This window comes from Scaptodrosophila lebanonensis, unplaced genomic scaffold, assembly GCF_003285725.1.
Source record: "Scaptodrosophila lebanonensis strain 11010-0011.00,11010-0021.00 unplaced genomic scaffold, SlebRS2 tig00001410-arrow-pilon, whole genome shotgun sequence".
NCBI classification, from domain to species: domain Eukaryota; kingdom Metazoa; phylum Arthropoda; class Insecta; order Diptera; family Drosophilidae; genus Scaptodrosophila; species Scaptodrosophila lebanonensis.
The window spans coordinates 7,550,663-7,570,726 of record NW_022060738.1 but is presented as its reverse complement, the minus strand read 5'-3'; the positions used below and the strand labels follow the sequence as shown (position 1 = coordinate 7,570,726).

General features: G+C 36.5%; 1 protein-coding gene across 1 annotated transcript; it reads left to right on the top strand.

Annotated features, from left to right (window-relative positions):
* Positions 1 to 1,252: 1,252 nt before the first annotated feature.
* Positions 1,253 to 3,107, top strand: LOC115630726. Its single transcript, XM_030527381.1, has 2 exons — positions 1,253 to 2,054; positions 2,717 to 3,107. Exons 1-2 carry the CDS (start codon positions 1,276 to 1,278, stop codon positions 3,036 to 3,038), a joined length of 1,101 nt encoding a protein of 366 aa, XP_030383241.1. The 5' UTR covers positions 1,253 to 1,275; the 3' UTR covers positions 3,039 to 3,107.
* Positions 3,108 to 20,064: the final 16,957 nt, after the last annotated feature.

Here is a 20,064-nt window from a genome sequence, read left to right as displayed (position 1 = left end):
AAGCAAAAAAAATTAAAAAAAAAAAACGTAATAAAAAGCTACATTTATTTTTACTAGAAATGCTTAAAAAAAACCTTGGAAACTACAATTTTTATATCATCTTGGTGAACATTTTAAATGATATTTACGCATTTCGTCATGTGTTCCTCAAAAGCGGTTAATGTGTGCTGAGCGAGAAAAATGCACAGAGCTGCTCCTTTCTTCGGTAGCTTTACAAAACTAATTTTGTTTGTCCTGTAGCGAGGGAAGGGGGGGAAAATTAAACAAAATTAAACTCGTCCTTTATCGGACCTAGGAGAATCTGGATACCAACTTTGGTTATTCTAGCTGATATAGTTTCTGAGATCCTTGCGTTCATCCAGACGGACGGACGGACGGACGGACATGTCTAGATCGATTTCTCTCGTCATGTTGATTCAGAATATATATATACTTTATGGGGTCGGAGATGCTTACTTCTGCATGTTACATAATTTGCACAAACCTAATATACCCTTTTTACCCTACGGGTATAGGGTATAATAAAATAAAATTCCTCTAACGTGTCGGAGGCGTTAATTGTTATTGTACATTTTTTTCTTAGGCTTTTTATCTTGTAAGTTGAAATTATAACGTAATATTATTACATAACTTTATTTCAATTTATAATGTTATCATATATGTACATAAATAAATCACAGTTCATAAATGTGTATTGACAGCATTATTTATAAATAAAATAAATTAGAGTATTGGCGGAACAACAATTGGTTGCTATAAATCTTTTGGAAGACCAATTACAGACTATTTCTCAGCCATTTGAGAGGCAAATCAGATTGTATTGGTACGGGACAATTGGACCGAACGATTTGTTGTCATTATCGATAGAAATGTTAATGTATCTAAACATCTCTTGCAGACATGGGAGAGATAAAAGAGAACGAAACTTTCACTTTTGTGTTCTCATACCTGACTCTTGCAAATCGCATTTCGTAACTGAAAAATATTTGTTGACATTGATGAAATGATTGTTGAAAGATACTCACAACAAATGCTGTGTAGGACGTGTTCTCCCTATATTCTGCTGTACTCGTATGCTATCAGCAAATGTCAATGCCACTTATCAGCAGTAACAAGAATAAATTCGATGTACAAGCGAATGATAAGAGCCACCACATAAAAGCAAAATGCGCGCTCAGCAATCTGACAAATTCAACTAAACGTGTGTGTGGAAGCTGTCAATAGTTTCGATTGTCAAATTGAGTGAGGCAAGCAACGTGGGATTTATCCAATCAAATGTATTTAACAATGCAACTCTTCTTGCTGCCATTGTTGTTGTTACTGCTGCTGTTACTCTGCCACGCCCCCGTCCCCGCCCACTGTCAGTTGCAATGCAATGGCACCAATCGCCAAAAGCGTCTTGTCATACGCAATCCGGAAACTCGACAGCTGGCCAATCTGGACAGCTGCCAGTATAACGTGGCATCGTGGAGCACGCAAGTGTGTCAAGTGCGCATCGATTTCGAGCGATTTGAGCTGCCACAGCCACAGCTTCTTGGCAACGGGGAGCAGCTACTGGAGTGCGTGGACTATTTGCAAGTGCAGCGTTTCAAGCTGTGCGGTCGCAACACCGGCCAACACATCTATGTGCCTTTAAAGCACGGCGAACTACTCGAGTTGCACTTCAGTCTCAGTTCACGCTCCTCGCAGTCGACGTGGCAGCTGCGACTGACGCAGCTGGAGTGCCCGCAAGAGTCAAAAGCACTAGATGGCTCAGCCGCGACAAATAAAATTCCGCTGTTTCCCACTGTGCGTCCAATGCTGCCCTTCTTGGGCGGTCGTCTGCCACGCACCTTCTTTGGTTTCAATGGCAGTCCAGGACCTGCCGAGCAGCTGCTCCAATCGCTAACTGCGAGTCCTGACGAGGATTATGACTTGCTCGCCCCGCTGGGCTGTGATCAGTTCTATCGTAGCACGAATGGTGGCATTGTCAGTTTCAACTATGCGGGAGGAATATATATGCCCAACATGAATTACGCAATCTGTGTCCAATCGAAGGGCCAGAGCGAAATAAGGTGAGCTGCTAGTAAAACAATTTATTTCAAATTTAATCGATTTTTACTGTGAATTTAACACGATTGTCTAGCTAAAACGGGTATTAAAAAGATTTTTTTTTATAAATCATTCCTAAGTAGAGCCTTTCTTGGATACGTAAAGATAACGAAGAATTAAAATAATTAACAGTATCTACATCAGAAATCCCTCGATCATAGCCTATATCGCTAATGAGAGTAGTGTAAGCATTAGTTTTGACGTTGTCTTTAATCTCGATATATCTGAAGGTTGGCTCAACATTTACACAATAGCTGCTAGGATACAGTGAGAACTCTTTTAATGAACACTTTTTACGCGGATACCCCTTTTAGGCGGATACTTTTCAGAACATTCGTTTTGGTGTAATTTTTAGAACTAGTTCGCCTCTCTTGACCAGCCACGGACCGTATTTCAAAGATAATATTACTATTATTATTAGTATTATTACTTTCTCCTGGAAACTCCATTGGCCGGCCAAGAGGGAAATTCCGCTGTATATTCTTGCGTTCTATAAACCCTTTGCTATAGAAACTAAACTTCCAGCAAAAAAAATAACTTGGTTGCAATTATATCGGATAAGCATAGTTTTTTGATTTATAATAATTAATTTTTTTATTTATTGCTCTCCTCGATTCTTAAACAGCTACACCATCGATCATTTTGCATTGTCCACGAATAGGGATGATACGGGTCCGGGCTACGACACGGATTGCCACAGCACCGTACGCACTACTGGCCGTGCCTCCGACTATTTGCTCATTCCGAACTCGTACATGGCCAACAATGTGGCGCTGCAGCCAACTTATTACTGCGGCAGTGGACTCGTCGGCACCAAACTGCGTGCCCGCGCACCCTTTATCATATACTTTTCCAGCGATGCACAGACAAATATGTCGGAAACGGGCTTTCAACTGACCTATAATGTCGAACAGCAGTCGCGCGCACAAGCCCAAGCCGAGTTGTAAATACTAAAATATTCAATTGCCGATGTTTGTGTTTACATATGCAAAATAAAGCGACGCATTTTAACTAAATCAGGGGCTGATGCTCGCCAAAATTGACATTATTAAATGCGACACTGATACAACGACCAAGGGCAAATCGCATTCCGGCGCTTGTGTGCATTAGGGCCTGGCCTTTAATTAAATAGCTATCGCTGGCATTACGTAAAATAAATTATTGAAAATAGAGCGACCCCATCATTAGTGGAGGCGGTGGGAAGGGGAGTAGTTTTTGTATTGACAATCGAATTATTTACACTGAGAGAAGATGGAATACGTGTTAAGATAACAGTTCTGATATGGATTAAGGTTTTCCTCGTATCTGAATACCCTCCGTTCTATATTGGTCACTGTAGACCAAAGCACAGTTAGTGACTTGACCGATTCACAATTTTTATTTTTTTTTATTAACAGTTAAAGATCTTGGAGTACGTACTATTTGATTCCAAAGTGAACTTTAATTTTTTCAATATTCAATATTTTCTCTATCGTAATCAAAGCCAGAGGCGTTGCTGGATTAATTAAACGCTGGTCCAAAGAATTTAACAATATAAATAAATGAATAAAAGAATATACTATACTTAAATCCTGTCATGCGTTTGAAGTATAAAACACATCAGTATCGGATTGAGTCGGCTTGGAAACAATAAAGAATATATATTTTTAAACGGGATGATATCGATATATACTTGTTCGTCTGTCTGGATAAACGCCAAACACTATAATCAATCTTCCCTAATTTTTAGCAAATCAACTAATTCAGGGGGGTGGGTGTATAGTTCCTTGTCATGTTAATGCAGAATATATATATACTTTTTGGAGAACACGTCGGTTACGTTTTTCACTTTGAACAAAGCTCATATATTTTTGTACCAATCAGGTGCAGAGTATAAAAACAATTATTTTAACAAGTAATATGTAAATAAATGTATATAGCAATATTGACCATTGATCGTTCTTTTCACAAGTTATTAGTGAAACTATCATATGCAGGCATATCTTTAATATATTTTCCATAAATCTGGGTGCCACTTAAATATTGAAATTCAAATTTAAGAAATTGAATTCTTTCACTTTATTTATTCTGGACCATTTTAAAATAGAAGCTGTCCAAAAGCAGATATGTGCATACTCGTATGTGCATTGTTATATGGAGTTATTTGCATATGTAATTGCAATGCCATGTATCGTGTTTGGCTACTAGGTTGTCATGTGGGCCATACCCAGCCATATCCCCCTTTTGACACACAACACGCATGACATTTTTACATTTTACAGAAGCGGATGCGCGGTGACAGTTGGCAAGCATTTCCTTACACAGACATAGTACCCCGTTGCGTGTATGTATAATATGCATGTATTTTTTATGAAAATTTAACAAAATTTTGCGGTGTAAGTGTGAAAATTGCTGAATGCCTTTGCGCAGGCGGTGCCGGAAAAATTGCAACCGTCGCGCGCATCGTGATCGATAAAATTGCTTACTACTGATGTTGCTGTTATTGTTGTTAATGTTGTTGTTGCTTGCTGGTTGGCAGTTGGTAACAGTTTTGCTTTTAATCATGGATAAATTGCCGACGTGTAAACGGAAAACGGATGCGGATGTGAAATTTACGATTGAAATGATTGAAATGTTTGAGTGACAGCGAGCAACAACAGCAGCTGTAGGTCAAATGTGTCAACTTATACATTTATTTATGGCCAATGTATATTTAAATAAATATCCTAATGCACATCCACACACATCACACTTGGCCCGATTGGAGTTGTGCTGCAGGTGTTGTCTATTGCGCTTGTACTTGTCAGCAAAATGTGTGCGAGAACAGCTTCAAATGGGATGTTGAAATGGATACAAAATAAAGTTATGTTGTCATTAAGGCAAAGCCAAAGGATGGACAATACATAAGGATGGTTGTAAACACACACATTAAATTGCATTTGCATTGATGACCGCCTGGAAATTGCCTCTCAAATATGCATAGTCATATGCTCAGTAACTTGCATATGCTGCTGCATACTTTCAGGCGCACGCAAAGACAAGATGCCACGATAACGCAAGAAAGCCAAGGCATGGAAGGGCTAGGAAAGACGGAATTAAGTTCCGTTTGCACTTGAAAAGTTTGTTCAAAAATTAAGCCCAATAGTATTACGAGTTTATCAAAATTATCGATAGGAATATCGATATTTTCAGAAAATCTGTGAATACACGTGTATGTGCTTTATTATTATTGAAGAAATCGATATGCTGATGCATATAGTATTATGCTGATGCAGTTTTAAGAATCTAAATTATGTCGAGGGAAATTATAAAATGGAAATTCGGTATTTAATTAGGTTTGAACATTATGTTGCTAAGCACTTAAATATTAATTCGTACCGTATCAATGCAACGCTTTAGTTTTCACTATTTACATACATATGTATCAATACTTCTATTCAAGTTTTAAAAAAATTATTAAAAAAATAAAATGATTTGTGCGTTTCAATTAGATTTTTAACTATAAGCATGCTGTTAATGTTTTTTTTTAGTATGTACGTATTTGTATGCTCTATACTCAAAGAGTATCTTATATACATAGGTTAGGTTAGGTTGACATGGTGGACTTCCATCCTGGTCCTTAGCGATGCCGGATAGTTGGAGATCGGTAAGGGTTTGTTGTTATTATTCCATTAGCACCTTGCTTTATTTTGCAAACGCCAGCAGTGCTTTCGGGGAAGGTATTATATACATAGTTCGAAGGAAATATTTATTTAGAATTATTTATTTATCGCTATGATGAGTCGATTTAGCTGTGTCCGTCTATATGATCACGGGAAGTAAAATAACTAGACACCAAAATTGGAATTTATGTTCTGTATCTGAAGCGAAAAAGAGTGTTATGATATCGAAGAAAGAATGGATCTAACAAAGTTTTTTTTTTTTGTGGATATGTTATCATTTTATTCCATTCCAAACACATTTTTTTATAAAATTCGTTTAATTCTTCTAATTTCTATCTCTAATTTGCCAAGAAAGTATGCAAATAAAATGTGTGGAAACATATGTAAGCAAGAAAGGGTAATTTAAGTAGGAAGTGTAATAGATATTGGTTGCTTACATGTAGAAAAAAACACGTGCAACCCTATATAGTATAAATAGTCTTGACCGGTATAATGGGGCAAATTGATCCAGCCATGTTCGTCAGTCAGGATAAACGTCTGGATAATTACTGAACTGGGTACAGAGTAAGCGTATTTCGTCCTTTGCCCTTATGGCTAGTACATTTCATTTATTTATTTATTTATTATTAAGTCAACAAACATTGATTGTCGACGTTGGAAAATAATATATTTAAAATTTAAGCAAACACCTTTAAAGCCTAAGTAGGAAAAATCTAATTCAATTACAATAATATCTAATAATACAATATATGCAATATACAAATATATGTACATGATTGGATGTATATATAGTATATATTTAGCTATTATATACTATTATATATGTTTTAACATTTCTGTTTAAATATTTGATATGAAATTGAAATGGGTACCGAATTTTTGTTGTTGATCTAAATTGGTTCCAAAGAATTATTTCGCTTGTAAATGTAATAATATCCAGGAAAACAAATTTCTTCAAACTCTGACAAGCCATGCTTCCTGATATTTTCCAAGTATCTTTGAGTCTCTGCAGCTCCCTAAGTCATAGCGCCTTAGTCCTTTGCCTAACGACACCGACCTGCGACAATTTATGCAGTCTGCTTTCGCATAATGGTCAGCAGCAGAAGCAGAAGCAGCAGCAGCTTGCCAACGTCCTTTGGCGACACTTGATACACTTTCGTTTTTCTCATGGCCTGCCGCTTTTAATGTTTCTATCCTTTGGCAAATTGTTTTTCTGGCACTGCAACGGCAGCAGTTTTCAAGTGATTGTTAGCCGGACTAAAACGGCAGTTTGTGTTGCAGTTTTGTTGTTACTTTGGCTTTGCTCGTTATTAGACTTTCATTTTCTATCCGCTTTGTGTGCTTTGGGGGACTCTGTGTGCGTGCTTATGTGTGGCATCTTGCCATGGCTGGTAACTGTAAGTGAATGCGTTTGGTAAATGCTGTGAGCTGTATTAGAGTTGTTGATGTCAGTGCATAGTTGGCAGAAGAGCTTAGGCTCCAAAAAAATATCTGCGTTGGCCTGGCAAAAGTTCACATAAGCATTTTTTAACAACGTACTTTGAAAAGAGCGTTTGCAAAAATATCTAAATTCTCTGCCCAGCTGCGAGCACTTTATGAGCTCGAGGTCAAATAGCGTTCGCAAAACTACTGCCAACTGACCGCGAGCAAAATGCGGCGGCACAGCTTCTGGCCATTTTATGAGCACTTCATAAAAGCACGCAGTAGCAATTAAAACGCAAAACACACACACACACTCTCGCATTCAGATGCTTCATCACGCCGTATTCAAAATATTTATAAGTGTTTTTCGACTTCGCATGGCATCAACATTAAAACTACAACTTTAGCAGCTGCTCAACTCGATTGTTTGCCCGGCACAATTTTAATTATACATACAATTTTGGGACGCTTTTGGCCGTAAAAACTACTGTAATAACATACGTACTTTTTATTATGAGTTTTTATTAATTATTTATTAACTTTTATGACACTCAATCTTAAAACTTGAACTTATATTGATTTCTTACATTTTACTTAAAATGAACTTAGCTAAGGCCTCGTAGCTGCGCTGCCAGAGACGCCGGCAGCGGAGCGGCCGCATTATGTATTTTACTTATGTATTTGTACTCAGCGCTGTTGGCAGCGAGAGCGCGAGGGAGAATGTTATGTGCACTTGAGGTGGCTGACACTAGTTGCACTGACGCTGCACTTATGTCGCCCAATGCATGTGCGATCATATTACATCGCGTCCGAATTATGCTTGGCTTTTTGAATTAATTTATTCACTGCAATAAAGTGTTACAGTGTATGTTCTTAAGAGTGCACTGCGTACAGTGTGTACTCCTTATGTATGCACACTACATCTCCCTCCTTTTGAAAAATAACGTAATATTATGAAGTTATTTTCTAAATTATTTATCTATTAATTTCATGTATATCTAGTTATGAAATATGTTTATATCTTTATGATTCGTTTCTTATTAATCTATTTGTTTTGTTTGTTTAATAATGTTTTTAAAGGGAAAATTGATATATGTATGTATATACTTATTTGTATGTATAAATTTTTTTTTTTTTTTTATCTTATTTTTATTTTATTTTATTATTTTTTTTTTTATATGTATATGTATATATATATATTTTTTTCTTTCTATTATTATTTTTTTTCGATGGAATCATAGAAAATTGATGTATATTTTTTTTGTATTTATTGATATTTATATATATGTATTTATGCTTGTGTATGGCCATACTTCAAGTTACGAATTAAAAATCTTTAACCTATCCTTATGTACTGTTTGTTTTTTGTCTTTATTATTTGATATTATTATGTTATTATTTTCTTCTACTTTTTCTACCTTATATGGTCCTGTATATTTAAAATCTAGCTTGTGACCTGTTTCATTTTTCAATAGAACCTGGTCTCCTATTTTTAACTTCAGATCTAAACTATTCTTGTCATAACTAATTTTCTGTTTATGTTTATTTGACTCTAGCATTAATCTTGCTCTTTTCAAAGCTTGTTCTATCCTAAACTTAGATTCCTTAGCATAATCTTCTATATTGTAAAGTGGTTCTATTCTATCTATGCTATTGAAATACTCTGGTAAATTTGAGGTTCTACCAAAAACTAGCTCATATGGACAGTAATCATGTGCCATTGAGGGTGTAGTATTAAAAGAATATACGAAGTACTGTAACCACACATCCCAATCTGATTTGTCGACTGAGATGTATGACCTGATGAACTCATTAAATGTTCTGTGGCTTCGCTCCACGGTTCCTACAGTCTGGTGATGATGTGCAGTAGATGTTATGTTTTTAATATTTAGATTTTTACATAAATCTTCAATTATTGAATTCTTATACTCTGTTCCCATGTCCGTAATGAACGTCTTCATTGGACCGTACTTCAGAATAAAATGTTCAAATATAGCCTTGGCTACTGTCTTTGCACTTTTGTTCTCTATTGGTATGGCTACAAGGTATTTTGTTAAATCGCAGATTAAAGTTACTGCGTATTCATTTCCTTTTTCTGACCTAGGTAGTGGACCGATCGTATCCACAATTACCCTATCGAAAGCCTTTATTGGCGTATCTGTTATTATCAATGGGGCTCTGGTATGTTTAGTCGATTTCGACTTTTGACATTTTCGACATTTTTTTATATAATTTGTAATGTCTCTTGTTATATTTTTCCAGTAATAATGCCTTTTTATTTTTGCCATTGTTCTTGCTATACCCGTATGGCCTCCTTGTATTGGATCGTCATGGAATGTAAACAGTATTGCTTCTTTTTCTTTTTCTTTATTTATTTGGGTCACCGGCTTGAGTAGCGCTACTCTTAATGATTTCAATATTTTATTGCCCATTTCTTTAAAAGATTCTATTGAAGTTGTTTCAAAAATCTTTTCGCTCGGTGCCACTTTGAGTCGGCTGATATTAAGCACACCGGCTTGCCTTTCAAGCCTTTGGAAGAACTGACCTAAGTCGAGAATTCCATTGGAGTACATATCGCTAACATCAATTCTTGCTATGACTTTTTTTCCATGCTTTAGTAAACATGTTGAATCTGTCGTACGCAAGGTCACTACTTTTCGTACCTCGTCATTTATAATGACTTCGTATACGTTGGGCTTTGAAGCTTTATTTTTAGTTTGCTTATGCAAATCTACTTTGTCTTTCTCTGCGCAGAGATTTTTCTGTTTACTTTGATTTCTTGTAGTGACTTTTAGTATTTTGTTTCCTTTATGTATATCTTTTAAGTCTGTTATAGTTATTCTCGACAACGCATCTGCTATATGGTTGTCTTTTCCCTTGAGGTATTCAACTGTGAAATCATACTCCTCTAAGTCAAGTCTCATGCGCGTCAGTTTTGAGCTCGGGTTCGTCATTGAAAACAAGTAAGTTAAGGGCCTATGATCGGTTTTGACTGTGAAGTGTCTGCCATAAATATATGGTCGAAAATGGTTTATTGCCCAATGGATGGCTGCCAGTTCTTGCTCCGTTGTATTTTTGTTACTTTCCCCTTTTGTAAACGATCTTGATGCATACGCTACTGGCAGTTGTGTCCCATTATGATTTTGGGTCAGTACAGCTCCACAAGCTTGTTTACTCGCATCCGTCGTTATGCAAAATTCTTTGCTAAAATCTGGGTACTGCAACAACGTAGGCTTCATCAACTGGACTTTTAAATATTCGAATGCTTTTTGACATTCACCGGTCCACTCAAACTTAACATTCTTTCTACATAATCTTGTTATGTGCCGCGAATAATCGGCGAAATTTTTTATAAAACGTCTATAATAATTGCAGAATGCAACGAATCTTCTAGCGCTATCAGCGTCCGTTGGGACTGGGTACCTTTCTATGACATCATATTTCTTGCTGTCTGGCAAAATACCCTTATCAGTACACTTATGGCCCAAAAAGGTTACCTCGTGCCTGAAGAATGAGCACTTTTCGGGGTGCAATTTAAGGTTGTGTTTTCTACACAAATCAAAAACGCTTGTAAGATTCTTAATCATATGTTTTTCTGAACACCCGATGACAATCAGGTCATCCATATATAAGAATGCCTGAGTAGGTTCTATACCCGAAAATGCGATTGTCATCATTCTTTGAAATGAATTTGGTGCTATTTTTAAACCATATGGTAATCGCGTGAAGCGATAAGAGCCATTGCTCGTGGAAAAAGACGTTATGTTTCTGGAGCTTTCCTCAAGCTCTATCTGATGAAATCCTGACATCAGATCCAAACATGAGAAGTACTTAGCTCTACCCAATTGATCGAGAATATCATCAATTCTGGGCAACGGAAACTTGTCGGATAAGATTTTTTTATTGATCTGGCGATAGTCAATCACCAAACGCCATCTTTTACTATCAGAACCCGGCAATGACTTTTTTGGAACTATCAATAATGGGCTATTATATTCTGAGACTGACGGTTCTACTATTTTGTCTTTTATTAGCTTCTCGACTTGCTTGTCTACCTCTTCTTTTTGGCTATGTGGAATTCTATAGTTCTTAATATAAACTGGTTCATCATCTTTCATTCTTATCTTTTGTTTGTAGAAATTATTGGTTGATATCGATTCGGTTTCTATTCCGAATACGTCAATGTACTTGGTGCATATCTCCGTAAGAGCGTGTTCGAACTGTGGTGGGAAATTTTTACTTAGTTTGTCCAAGACCTCAATGTGACTGCTGTTCATATTTGTTTCTATTATTTCATAATCACTCAATGGTTCAAAATTTACTTCGTTTAACTGAATGATTGCATTTTTATCTGTGGTATTCAAAATTCGGACAAAAATATTTTTAGAGTCTGCAATGGAGTTCCCAATGTATACTCCGTTTTGAATTTCTTGATTTGGTATGAATATATACTTGCTTGTAGTATTTATGGAAATTTTTCGGACGACTTCGGATCTTGCTGGCAAAATTGTGTAACTATTTTGAAGTGTATGATGTATTGGGATTTTTATTGAGTGATCAATATTATTAGGTCTCAGTATGAGCCAATCACTCTCCTGATTTAAGTCTATTTGACAATTATATTTCTTCATAAAATCTATACCTATTATTCCATTACATGGAAGCGGAAAGTCTGAATCTACTATATGAAAGTCATGAGGGATGGCATAGCATGTTGATAGGAGTTCTATCATTGCCGATCCTTTGGAATTGGTTGTTCCCTCACCTATACCGGACAATTGAGTAATATTATTATAATTGACGTTATCAAACGAGTCCGTATCTTCCTTTATTAAAGACACATCTGCACCTGTATCAACCAGCAATGTGTACAACTTATGTGTTGCTTCATTTTTTAGTGTAACATAAAGATTGAAATTAAGGTTTATTGCGTGAACCGTTTGTTCCACAGTTTTCTTTATCCCAAGGGTTTTTACTGGTTTTCCGACGTGGTTTGCACCAGTCGGACTTGGTTATAATTGCTGTTATTTCGTTGGTAGCCATTCTGGTAGTTTCTACCACCACGATGGTTATCTCCACCGCGATAGTTATTTCCACCGCGATAGTTATTTCCACCGCGATAGTTATTTCCACCACGATAGCTATTTCCAACGCGATGGTTATTATTACCTCTGGCTCTATGATTATTACTGAAGCGTCTGTCTATTTGCTGGTTTTTATAATACAAAATTGTATCTGTTCGTCCAGTTGCATCGGTACAACTATTGACAAACTTGGAGACAGCCTCATTCATATTGTTGAATTGGCCGGCCTCCATTACCAGCTTTACCCTGTCAATGTTACAATTCTTCATCATTGATTTTACAGCATGTTGCGTACTGTATTTAGCGGCTATCTCCAATGAAAGTCCATCGTTTATGTATGCACTCTCTAGAGACTTTGTCAGTTTTTCTACCTCTTGGGTATACTGATTAGCCGTCTTGCTCTTCTGTTGAAGGTTCATCAGTTTGGCTGTAATAACCTCAACTGAGTCACCTTTTACAGTGGCAGAAAGTTTGCAAACAATTTCAGCAATTGAGTTCTCAGTGCTAATTAAATTGCGTGCGTTGCCTTTGAGCTTTGTTTTTATTAATTGGACTGCCGTTGACTCGTGTGTCTCTTTAATTGAGTCCACCAACTGCAACGCGTCCAAGAAGCTTCTCAAATTTTCGGCTTTGCCATCAAACTCCGGTATCAGAGATGACGCCGTTTTTAAGAATTGTATCTGTGTCTGCGACATTTTTCGCAACTGCGGGCTGTTTACTATTGCGTTGAGGCTGTCAGCCGGTTCGCTTCTTGCGGGGCTGTTATTGGGAGTAAGTCCGCTTTTGGAATCTTCTTCCGAAATTATGCTGACATATGCCGTATTTGGCGATTTTGACCTGGGACTTATAGACATTACTTCATCTTCGTCCACAGCTATATATGTCGCCGCGCTACTTATGACATTTGGCAAGTGTATATCCAAGCCATGTCTTTCCCTAACAGCGAGCAGCTGTTCTCTTAGACGTTTGACAACGTCTGAAGCCTGAGTCCAATGGAGATCCGTGAGCCTAGGTTTGTTTTCTAGGAATATCTCTCGGATCTCGTTATAATAATGCACCAATTTGATGGTGTGCTTATTCAATGTACCAATCTGTATTGGCCTATTTTGAGTGAGGCTTTTGTATGATTTATCAAATTCAGCTCTCAGCTCTTGCACTCTCCCGCATATAGCATTCCAGTCCATGTATTATGGATAATTTTGATGCTCAGCAAGATTTTTTTTTCATTGGACTCCTAGGTAATTAAGTTGAACACCCTTTCTTTTTTTTTACTTTTAATTTTTATGTTTTATTTATTATTTATTAATTTTTATTTATTTATGTTTCTTCTATTCTATTCCTATATTTCATAATTATTATTTACTGTTTAAATCTATTGTCCTGGTCATCTACCCATTGTGCATAGTGGTTGGTTCTACCTAGGTGTGGATTTCTTTCCACTCTTGGGCATACCTGATATTATAATTTTACATTGGTGAAAAATGTCCTTTTTTTATTTATATTTATTTATTAATAATTTTTTTTTGCTGCTGGCAGTAATCGCTGTATATTTTTTTATATTTTATCTAAGTCATTTGCCTTACTCAGAATTCTTTTTTTTAGGCATTTATTGTGTAGCTTATACAGCTTAAAAAACAAATTCGCACTCATTAACACAACGATTACTACCAACAGGATATTTATCATTTCTACATCTACTTTCTGTGATTCCACCTTATTGACAATTCCTGCAGTGGAATCTACTACCTTAGTGTCTATCAAACCCATTTTGGGTATATTACTTATTTTATCGGTAACTATGCCACTTTTATATGGCTTATATATTTCTATCTGATCTATCTTACTTATACTATTGCTCCTCATTCATACTATTAAAAGATTGACAATTTTCCTGCCTATTTGTTCGTACAGCTTTACGGGCTGTACTTCTAATCGGGCAGAAAAGGTTCCGCTCAATTTTACAATTTTCCTTATTAATTATTTTACAATTTTCTTATTGGCTATTTTTTTACAATTTTTCTTACATATATATATTTTAACTTAAATATGCATTACAAATTTTGCATTATAAGTTTTTATCTTTGCTTAATCATTAAATTTTCCTCTGGTGTCCCTTTTTGGGATTGTCGTCTTGTGGCGTCCGCATCAGCTGGACGTCGCCGGTGTGGCACGCTGATGCTCCCTCGTTGTCGCTGGTGGTGGTTTGCCTCCCGCACTTGTCGCTATTTGATGTGGTGTATTCCCGCATCAGCTGGGCGTCGCCGGTGTGGCACGCTGATGCTCCCTCGTTGGTGCAAGGGGCGGCCTGCCTCCCGCACTTACAGTTGTCGTCGGCGTTTTTCCAGCGGTGGTGCAAAAGGCGGTCCTATGCCTTTCACACTTACTGCTCCTAATTGCGTATCGTGCAGTGGCGGCACGTGTACTCGCAGTGTGGGGTGTGCAATGGTCCCTCGCAGTCCGTTGGGCAGCTTTTTGCGTTCCTTGGCAGTTGCTTGGGTGAAGGCGGTAAAATTATTTCACGTTTATTTATATTTTCAATACGAGTGGAGCGAGTTGCGGAGTCGGGTTTCGCATTTTTGCTTATTGACTTTAAATAGTCAAGTTCTGCCTGCAATTTTTGGGCCGTTGTCCACGCGGGTGGTGTTGCAGTTGAGAATAAAAGCCACTTTAAATGTGCTATTCTCTTATTAATTTTATTGTGCACACCTCCGCGTTTACCCATCACTCGCGCACTCTACTCACTCAGTATTTTTATTGTGTTGATGTCCATGCCAAGCTCCGTCTTCCGAATTTTAAAGTTGTCCTCCTGCCGTTATTATGGTCGTTTTTATGGTATATCAGCTCCTCTGTCCTTGGTCCTCCAGGACCACTATCACGGTCCTATGTAGGACACTGTCACGGTCGCCATGTAATAACATACGTACTTTTTATTATGAGTTTTTATTAATTATTTATTAACTTTTATGACACTCAATCTTAAAACTTGAACTTATATTGATTTCTTACATTTTACTTAAAATGAACTTAGCTAAGGCCTCGTAGCTGCGCTGCCAGAGACGCCGGCAGCGGAGCGGCCGCATTATGTATTTTACTTATGTATTTGTACTCAGCGCTGTTGGCAGCGAGAGCGCGAGGGAGAATGTTATGTGCACTTGAGGTGGCTGACACTAGTTGCACTGACGCTGCACTTATGTCGCCCAATGCATGTGCGATCATATTACATCGCGTCCGAATTATGCTTGGCTTTTTGAATTAATTTATTCACTGCAATAAAGTGTTACAGTGTATGTTCTTAAGAGTGCACTGCGTACAGTGTGTACTCCTTATGTATGCACACTACATCTCCCTCCTTTTGAAAAATAACGTAATATTATGAAGTTATTTTCTAAATTATTTATCTATTAATTTCATGTATATCTAGTTATGAAATATGTTTATATCTTTATGATTCGTTTCTTATTAATCTATTTGTTTTGTTTGTTTAATAATGTTTTTAAAGGGAAAATTGATATATGTATGTATATACTTATTTGTATGTATAAATTTTTTTTTTTTTTTTATCTTATTTTTATTTTATTTTATTATTTTTTTTTTTATATGTATATGTATATATATATATTTTTTTCTTTCTATTATTATTTTTTTTCGATGGAATCATAGAAAATTGATGTATATTTTTTTTGTATTTATTGATATTTATATATATGTATTTATGCTTGTGTATGGCCATACTTCAAGTTACGAATTAAAAATCTTTAACCTATCCTTATGTACTGTTTGTTTTTTGTCTTTATTATTTGATATTATTATGTTATTATTTTCTTCTACTTTTTCTACCTTATATGGTCCTGTATATTTAAAATCTAGCTTGTGACCTGTTTCATTTTTCAATAGAACCTGGTCTCCTATTTTTAACTTCAGATCTAAACTATTCTTGTCATAACTAATTTTCTGTTTATGTTTATTTGACTCTAGCATTAATCTTGCTCTTTTCAAAGCTTGTTCTATCCTAAACTTAGATTCCTTAGCATAATCTTCTATATTGTAAAGTGGTTCTATTCTATCTATGCTATTGAAATACTCTGGTAAATTTGAGGTTCTACCAAAAACTAGCTCATATGGACAGTAATCATGTGCCATTGAGGGTGTAGTATTAAAAGAATATACGAAGTACTGTAACCACACATCCCAATCTGATTTGTCGACTGAGATGTATGACCTGATGAACTCATTAAATGTTCTGTGGCTTCGCTCCACGGTTCCTACAGTCTGGTGATGATGTGCAGTAGATGTTATGTTTTTAATATTTAGATTTTTACATAAATCTTCAATTATTGAATTCTTATACTCTGTTCCCATGTCCGTAATGAACGTCTTCATTGGACCGTACTTCAGAATAAAATGTTCAAATATAGCCTTGGCTACTGTCTTTGCACTTTTGTTCTCTATTGGTATGGCTACAAGGTATTTTGTTAAATCGCAGATTAAAGTTACTGCGTATTCATTTCCTTTTTCTGACCTAGGTAGTGGACCGATCGTATCCACAATTACCCTATCGAAAGCCTTTATTGGCGTATCTGTTATTATCAATGGGGCTCTGGTATGTTTAGTCGATTTCGACTTTTGACATTTTCGACATTTTTTTATATAATTTGTAATGTCTCTTGTTATATTTTTCCAGTAATAATGCCTTTTTATTTTTGCCATTGTTCTTGCTATACCCGTATGGCCTCCTTGTATTGGATCGTCATGGAATGTAAACAGTATTGCTTCTTTTTCTTTTTCTTTATTTATTTGGGTCACCGGCTTGAGTAGCGCTACTCTTAATGATTTCAATATTTTATTGCCCATTTCTTTAAAAGATTCTATTGAAGTTGTTTCAAAAATCTTTTCGCTCGGTGCCACTTTGAGTCGGCTGATATTAAGCACACCGGCTTGCCTTTCAAGCCTTTGGAAGAACTGACCTAAGTCGAGAATTCCATTGGAGTACATATCGCTAACATCAATTCTTGCTATGACTTTTTTTCCATGCTTTAGTAAACATGTTGAATCTGTCGTACGCAAGGTCACTACTTTTCGTACCTCGTCATTTATAATGACTTCGTATACGTTGGGCTTTGAAGCTTTATTTTTAGTTTGCTTATGCAAATCTACTTTGTCTTTCTCTGCGCAGAGATTTTTCTGTTTACTTTGATTTCTTGTAGTGACTTTTAGTATTTTGTTTCCTTTATGTATATCTTTTAAGTCTGTTATAGTTATTCTCGACAACGCATCTGCTATATGGTTGTCTTTTCCCTTGAGGTATTCAACTGTGAAATCATACTCCTCTAAGTCAAGTCTCATGCGCGTCAGTTTTGAGCTCGGGTTCGTCATTGAAAACAAGTAAGTTAAGGGCCTATGATCGGTTTTGACTGTGAAGTGTCTGCCATAAATATATGGTCGAAAATGGTTTATTGCCCAATGGATGGCTGCCAGTTCTTGCTCCGTTGTATTTTTGTTACTTTCCCCTTTTGTAAACGATCTTGATGCATACGCTACTGGCAGTTGTGTCCCATTATGATTTTGGGTCAGTACAGCTCCACAAGCTTGTTTACTCGCATCCGTCGTTATGCAAAATTCTTTGCTAAAATCTGGGTACTGCAACAACGTAGGCTTCATCAACTGGACTTTTAAATATTCGAATGCTTTTTGACATTCACCGGTCCACTCAAACTTAACATTCTTTCTACATAATCTTGTTATGTGCCGCGAATAATCGGCGAAATTTTTTATAAAACGTCTATAATAATTGCAGAATGCAACGAATCTTCTAGCGCTATCAGCGTCCGTTGGGACTGGGTACCTTTCTATGACATCATATTTCTTGCTGTCTGGCAAAATACCCTTATCAGTACACTTATGGCCCAAAAAGGTTACCTCGTGCCTGAAGAATGAGCACTTTTCGGGGTGCAATTTAAGGTTGTGTTTTCTACACAAATCAAAAACGCTTGTAAGATTCTTAATCATATGTTTTTCTGAACACCCGATGACAATCAGGTCATCCATATATAAGAATGCCTGAGTAGGTTCTATACCCGAAAATGCGATTGTCATCATTCTTTGAAATGAATTTGGTGCTATTTTTAAACCATATGGTAATCGCGTGAAGCGATAAGAGCCATTGCTCGTGGAAAAAGACGTTATGTTTCTGGAGCTTTCCTCAAGCTCTATCTGATGAAATCCTGACATCAGATCCAAACATGAGAAGTACTTAGCTCTACCCAATTGATCGAGAATATCATCAATTCTGGGCAACGGAAACTTGTCGGATAAGATTTTTTTATTGATCTGGCGATAGTCAATCACCAAACGCCATCTTTTACTATCAGAACCCGGCAATGACTTTTTTGGAACTATCAATAATGGGCTATTATATTCTGAGACTGACGGTTCTACTATTTTGTCTTTTATTAGCTTCTCGACTTGCTTGTCTACCTCTTCTTTTTGGCTATGTGGAATTCTATAGTTCTTAATATAAACTGGTTCATCATCTTTCATTCTTATCTTTTGTTTGTAGAAATTATTGGTTGATATCGATTCGGTTTCTATTCCGAATACGTCAATGTACTTGGTGCATATCTCCGTAAGAGCGTGTTCGAACTGTGGTGGGAAATTTTTACTTAGTTTGTCCAAGACCTCAATGTGACTGCTGTTCATATTTGTTTCTATTATTTCATAATCACTCAATGGTTCAAAATTTACTTCGTTTAACTGAATGATTGCATTTTTATCTGTGGTATTCAAAATTCGGACAAAAATATTTTTAGAGTCTGCAATGGAGTTCCCAATGTATACTCCGTTTTGAATTTCTTGATTTGGTATGAATATATACTTGCTTGTAGTATTTATGGAAATTTTTCGGACGACTTCGGATCTTGCTGGCAAAATTGTGTAACTATTTTGAAGTGTATGATGTATTGGGATTTTTATTGAGTGATCAATATTATTATGAGCCAATCACTCTCCTGATTTAAGTCTATTTGACAATTATATTTCTTCATAAAATCTATACCTATTATTCCATTACATGGAAGCGGAAAGTCTGAATCTACTATATGAAAGTCATGAGGGATGGCATAGCATGTTGATAGGAGTTCTATCATTGCCGATCCTTTGGAATTGGTTGTTCCCTCACCTATACCGGACAATTGAGTAATATTATTATAATTGACGTTATCAAACGAGTCCGTATCTTCCTTTATTAAAGACACATCTGCACCTGTATCAACCAGCAATGTGTACAACTTATGTGTTGCTTCATTTTTTAGTGTAACATAAAGATTGAAATTAAGGTTTATTGCGTGAACCGTTTGTTCCACAGTTTTCTTTATCCCAAGGGTTTTTACTGGTTTTCCGACGTGGTTTGCACCAGTCGGACTTGGTTATAATTGCTGTTATTTCGTTGGTAGCCATTCTGGTAGTTTCTACCACCACGATGGTTATCTCCACCGCGATAGTTATTTCCACCGCGATAGTTATTTCCACCGCGATAGTTATTTCCACCACGATAGCTATTTCCAACGCGATGGTTATTATTACCTCTGGCTCTATGATTATTACTGAAGCGTCTGTCTATTTGCTGGTTTTTATAATACAAAATTGTATCTGTTCGTCCAGTTGCATCGGTACAACTATTGACAAACTTGGAGACAGCCTCATTCATATTGTTGAATTGGCCGGCCTCCATTACCAGCTTTACCCTGTCAATGTTACAATTCTTCATCATTGATTTTACAGCATGTTGCGTACTGTATTTAGCGGCTATCTCCAATGAAAGTCCATCGTTT

Coding starts and splice junctions, on each gene's coding strand:
- LOC115630726 (XM_030527381.1), top strand. CDS start 1,276: ATGTATTTAACAATGCAACTCTTCTTGCTGCCATTGTTGTTGTTACTG. Junction 2,055..2,716: donor AAGGGCCAGAGCGAAATAAG/GTGAGCTGCTAG, acceptor ATTCTTAAACAG/CTACACCATCGATCATTTTG.